The sequence below is a fragment of the Hippopotamus amphibius genome, chromosome 3, assembly GCF_030028045.1.
Source record: "Hippopotamus amphibius kiboko isolate mHipAmp2 chromosome 3, mHipAmp2.hap2, whole genome shotgun sequence".
NCBI classification, from domain to species: Eukaryota; Metazoa; Chordata; class Mammalia; order Artiodactyla; family Hippopotamidae; genus Hippopotamus; species Hippopotamus amphibius.
In genome coordinates, this window is record NC_080188.1 from 110771930 (window position 1) to 110778088 (window position 6159).

Sequence of the window (6159 nt, forward strand, 5' to 3'; positions counted from 1 at the left end):
TACTTTTTTTCTTTCTCCATTTAAAAATCCATCTATGAAACATTGAAAATCAATTTGAACCCAGCAAAGAGTTGACTTAGGCTATAAAGAGACCTGCTATCAGCAATGTAGTCACTGACAAAGAAGATGAAGGGAATGGAATCACAGATTACACTTTTAAGAAGAGAAAGTGAAATGGAGGAAGAGTCAGGTCACAAGATGTTTGTAAGATGTATGCAGGAAACAATATCTTAGACAGAATCTCATCTCAGTTACTCAGACTTTAGTATTAATGTTCTCTACAGCAGTGGTCCCCAACCTTTTTGGCACCAGGGACCGTTCTTCATGGAACACAGTTTTTCCACGGATGGTGGGAGGGGGGCATATTTCAGGTGGTAATTCGAGTGATGGGGGTGATGGTTCCTGGAGTGATTCAGGCAGTAATTCAAGTGATGCTGAGCAATGGGGAGCGATGGGGTGTGGCAGATGAAGCTTCCCTACTAGCCCGCTGCTCACCTCCTGCTGTGTGGCCTGGTTCCTAACAGGTCACTGGACCAGTACCAGTCCATGGACTGGGGGTTGGGGACCCCTGCTCTACAGCATGCCAGCATTTTCAAATCGCCCATGTGTGTTTTTATTTCTCACATCATATTTACCATGTTTCTCTGAACAAAACAATAGTAACTAGCTGCTTCATCTAAGTCTCATATGAAGTCATCAGCCTTATCATTAGGGGAAAAATGTAATAAGTATTCATTTTTAAAGGGAAAATAAAATTTAAGAATAGGAAAACACTGTATTCTGCAATTGTGGTTTAATTTGGGGGGAAAACAAGCACCAACAATGCCCCCTTTAAAATTAGAACTTGTTCCTTTTCATTCTGCTTTTGACTCTGTTAGCACAATTCCATGAGCCTTGTTAGTTGTCCCTGTTGGGCCCTACTATTGGAGGATAAAGCTATGTGACTACAGTCAGCCATATAAATACTTTAGCATTTGCTCTTTAGATGTTTTGTTGGTTCCTTTTGACTAACTCTCACCCAAGTCCTCTTCTGTAACATGTGATTTGGGTATCATAACTTATGCATAAAATAAAAACTCACCTTTTAGTTCACATTTTTAATGCCACTTACTCTGTTTTGCAGCTAAATAAACTTTGTATTTCCATATCCTCTCCAAGTCTGTGTATTTTCATCTTTTTGTCTTCTCTTACCAGTGCGTTAATGAATCTGACACAGACAGAACAAACATGGCTAATGGATTATATCTTATAAGTTTATTTGTTTTACAACACAGGGTTAAAATGATCATACAATTTCAGGAGGTTGAGGATTTGAAGCTCAATTCAAAAATTTGGAGTTTTTGACATAGTTCTTCAATGGGTTTATCTCCTGATTGCAAAACTTTGACATTCCTTGGCCAAGAATAATCACCTCCCTCTTTAGTAACAAATCTGGGGGTAATAAATTTTATTAGGTGGCTGAAACATCCCAAAGACTATTCTGAGACTTAAGGATGGAGTGCAGCTATATGCAGTAACTTCACAGTAGGATTACAATCACAAAATTTAAAGAGAATCTAAGAGTACATATCAACTTCCCAGTCAAAGCAGTAAATTATATCTAAGTTAAGAAACAAATGATCACATTTCTGCTTGCTGATGCCATACATTCTATTTGAGATACATTCCATATAGCTTCTATATTATTTGTTTTATTTTACAAAGCTATATATTTCAATAAATCTATATATTTTAATAAGGTTCTTTTGTGCTTCCCTTCCCTACATCTTCTTAAATCAATTCAACTATTTTATACTATGACTTTTTTCCATACACCTGACCACTTGTTTTTTGTCCTCTTGATATAATATTGTTTGCCTTTGTCTTTTAAAACATTATTAGGAATTAATACACTATGTTTTATTTTATTTGAGAAGTGTGAAGTTAAATAGTATTATTCTTTCACTTAACGTCACAACTACCCTTTACCTAACTGTTGTTTACAAAATGTAAGACTTCCCATTTTTAAATAAAACAATGGAAATTATTTTTGTGCATGTTGTTAGTTTATATTTAACAAACTAAATAAAACATTATTTATATATATTAACACCAAACTGTCTCTGCACTTTTCTTCTTCTATTTATTAATAATGTCATCTTTTTTGGGGGATGGGCTGTTTATTTGAATCCATGTGATTCTTGAATATTGATTATTTCATTTCTTCCATTGTTTGGTTGCTTTTCTAACTTTATGCCATTCACAGGTTTGTAAGTTAGTCTCTGATCTTACCAAATCGCTGATGAATATTGACTAAAACAGACCAGAAAGCCATGCATTTCAAACTTTATTAATTTTAGTAAGTATTCAAAAATCTTTGACTAAGACAAAACATTGATAACTGTATATTTGAGGAAAGTGGTAACATTAAAAATTTAAGTGAAATAAAAGACTAGAAACATTAGAAAAACATAAAGTAATGCAGAAAGCAAAAGACAAAAAACATACTACATTCATAAGGGAGGGTTTGATAAATATTGTCAGATTCTAAAGAAGGATAAATTCAGACTCAAAATAATAATTAGAGGCCTCAGTGCTTTTACAATCTAAATTTATTTTGCATTAAAGAAAATAAAAAAATATTTTGAACATGTTTTACATAAGTGCTTTGAAAAATAAATAAGAAAAAATATGATGATTTAAAATAATTTTTACAAGGAATTACAGGTTAAAGAAATAATCTCAATTTACATAAAAAGCCCATATTCAACTAATTAAAATTAACAAATATCATTAAGTGGTAATAGCTCCCAAAGTTGGAAATGTTTGAAAACTTTGTTAATAAAAGTAACTGCATGTGCCAGAGTAGAATTAGAGATAGGAGGACAAGTCTCACAGTATGATATGTATAAAACTCAAATCTCAGAACAACTAGATTTGATCTCCCAAACATTGTCTGTTTCTAAGTTATATTAGAAACTAAAACATTTAATGAAAGGAATAGAATATTAGTACTTACTAATGAAACATCTTGGTCCTGTATATGATTTCATTTAATATCCAGGACAGGGAAACCAGAATATTCCAGCCAACAACTGCCAACTGGTGCAGAAGAATGTGGGTGAACCACTCAGTGAAGGAGTGAACCATCTCTGAGATCAGCCTGATCAGTATGTTGCAGGGCTTCTAGGACCAGAGAAACATTTGGACCTGTGGGGTGATAGCATGGCCCATGGGTGCACCAACAACACTGATGACTTCATGAGCATCCCTCTGGTGAAGTTCAACTATGTGCACCACTGAGGGCATAAATATTAGAACTGGATGGCCTTTTGTGACAGGTCATAAAGTGGGCTTTGCCACATCCCAGATGACTTAAACATCACAACTTCTGTCAGATGCAGCTTCAGCAGCAAGAGCAAGGGAAGGACCATGGGGAATTTCCCTCCAAAAAAATTAAGTGTGGACAGTCTCTTTAGCAAGCTCTGAACCCCACTCAGTTGCCTCCAGAGTTCTACTAAACTAACTTCCTACCTACCTCCATGTTAATGCTTAACTTTAAAGTTAAGCTACATTTTAATTGATTTTATTGTTAATTGATAAAAGATTTCCATAAGCAGAAAATCCATGAGCTATTATAAAGAATATGTGTCAGATTCATCCATTGAGCATTGATCTACCTGCTTTGGAACTATGCCCTTATCAAACTCTGCAGTAGCTGAACTTGTGTGCTTGTGGCTTTGTGTATATGTTGCAATCTGGGAGAGAGAAAGTGAGAAAAGAATTGGAAAATTTTGTGAAGAAGGGAGGGAATCAAAGGAGTGCTCCTGTAATTGGTGCATTCTAACCAGACAGCAATTTTCTTAAAAACACATATTTGCATAAACTAATGCTTATTATTTAATGAACATATATGTGTATAAGGGGAAGAAGGGAAAAGGTGGAGAGTCTACTGCTACAATTAAAAGGATAGTACTTAAATGTGACTTAAGCATCTCCCCAGGAAACAATTCAAAAAATTAAAATGGAAATCAATTTAAATTTAAAATATTTTTGATATATATAACATAATAACCTCTTACAAATCACTAATGGTGACAAAGAATGAAAAAGAAAAAATAAATGAATAATCACAAATAATCTATATGGTTAGATCATGTGATATTGTGACTTTTGTCTCTAAATACTTAATCCTTTTCTCCTCTGAGACTTCGTTACAAATAAGCCCTACTTTTGAGGACCCAGTGGAAATATAGAATGATTAAATGAAAGTTCCAAAGTTTTATATAACTTTAGTAACTTAGCTTATACCTAATTGGATACATATACTTGAGTATAGATACATTATGATTACTTAGAGACTATTTTAATGAAAAATCATAAGTTTGATCCAGCTTTTGAAAAGTCAGTACATACTCTATTTATTAGAAAATGAAGCCAACAATCATAGTAAACTTGAACCAGCATTTGAAAATTCATTAGTCTATATTGCTCAGAAAATTAACCAAACAATCCCAGAAATAAAGGGATCCTTTTCCTATTAATTACATTCCATAAAGCATTCTTCACTTCCTTATTCCTAAGGCTGTAGATCAGAGGATTCAGCATGGGGATCACCACCGTGTAGAACACAGAAGCCACATTGTCTTGAGTCAAGGAGTAGCTGGAAGTAGGTCTCAGATAAGTATAGATGGAGGTGGAATAGAACAGAATGATAGCTGTCAGGTGAGAGGCACATGTTGAGAATGCTTTGCACCTTCCCTCCCCTGAATGCGTACAAAAGATGGAGAAGAGAATGTAGGAGTAGGAGGTGAGAATCACCACCAGGGTCCTGACCATATTCAAACCAGCAAAAGTGGACAAGATAGTTTCATACAGGTGAGTTTCAGAACAGGAGAGCTTAAAAATTGGAGGGTTGTCACAGAAGAAATGATGGATGACATTGGAACTGCAGAATGGCAAGCTGCTTACATAACCTGTGTGAAGCATGGAGTTTAGCAGTCCTGCTGCAAAAGCCCCTGCTGCCATTTTTAGGCAGACAGTCCTGGACATGATCAAGGAGTAAAGGAGAGGCTTGCATATGGCCACGTAACGGTCATAGGCCATTAACCCAAAAAGGATACATTCGATTGTGGCAAAGGCTATAAAGAAGTACATCTGCAGAAAGCATCCAACAAAGGAGATGGTTTTCTTCTCTGATAATAAATCTACCAGCATCTTTGGAGTGATGGTGGATGAATAACTAACGTCTGCAAAGGACAGGACTGCCAGGAAGAAATACATAGGTGTGTGAAGTCGGGAATCTATCCTGATTAAGAGGATCATTCCAACATTCCCCACAACTGTGATTGTGTAAATCACAGAAAAAAGCAGAGAGAGGATAATCTGTTGCTCCAGTGTGTCTGCTAATCCCAACAGGATGAACTCACTCAGCAAAGTATAGTTTTTTCTGGCCATTTATTACAGATATCATATGCTTAAACTTGTATTCCTTGTAAATATTCCATTGTCCAAAGTTTACAGGAAATAGTAGAGATGTTAATGAGGTTAGTAACACATGGGAAAAAAAAAAAAAAACAACTGGGATAATAGAGTAAGTAGAGTGACTGTAGTAAGGGAAGTATTAGGGGACAAAGGAATAAGCATTGGAATTTATTAAACAATTGTCTGTATTGAATCTGTGCTGTAGAACTCTCAGATAACAGGTCAAAGTCTACACAGTCCAGTTCAGTTTCTGAAAATGCAACATGTATGTTCTATTCTTTCTCTTCTAGCTCACATCCAAAATGCAAAGTACGGAACTATCCTTGCTGAAGTCTCTCTCATTCTCTGAACTGTATGTGAGTTTAACTCAAATGCTTTTTTTCCTCATCAAGACAGCTCTGTATACTCTTCAACACCAAAATTCATGCTCTGCCATCCAGAAATCACTCTGGCGTTCTCCAAGCAGCAAAATAGTGACCATTTCAAATAATGAATATTTTGACATATATCATATTCTTAAGAATGATTTTGTAGTGTTTTAAAAGTAAACCAAACAACTGTTCTCATTAAAAAGCACACTATCAAATTAATGCCGTGTAGTAGCACACACTGTACCTGCCCATAGTAGTGAAGGACAGCACTAAGTACTTAACAGTATCCTTCCCAGTGTCTCACTTGTGTAGTCCATTATTTCCT

At 35.4% G+C, this 6159-nt stretch overlaps 1 protein-coding gene across 1 annotated transcript; it reads right to left on the reverse strand.

The window, feature by feature from the left end:
* Window positions 1–4479: 4479 nt before the first annotated feature.
* LOC130850022 (olfactory receptor 5F1-like) lies at window positions 4480–5436 on the reverse strand. The gene has a single exon (XM_057729330.1). It carries the CDS (start codon window positions 5434–5436, stop codon window positions 4480–4482), a length of 957 nt encoding a protein of 318 aa, XP_057585313.1.
* Between the last annotated feature and the right edge of the window lie 723 nt (window positions 5437–6159).

Bases quoted from the DNA above. Each gene is read 5' to 3' on its own strand.
- LOC130850022 (XM_057729330.1), bottom strand. From the start codon at position 5,436: ATGGCCAGAAAAAACTATACTTTGCTGAGTGAGTTCATCCTGTTGGGA.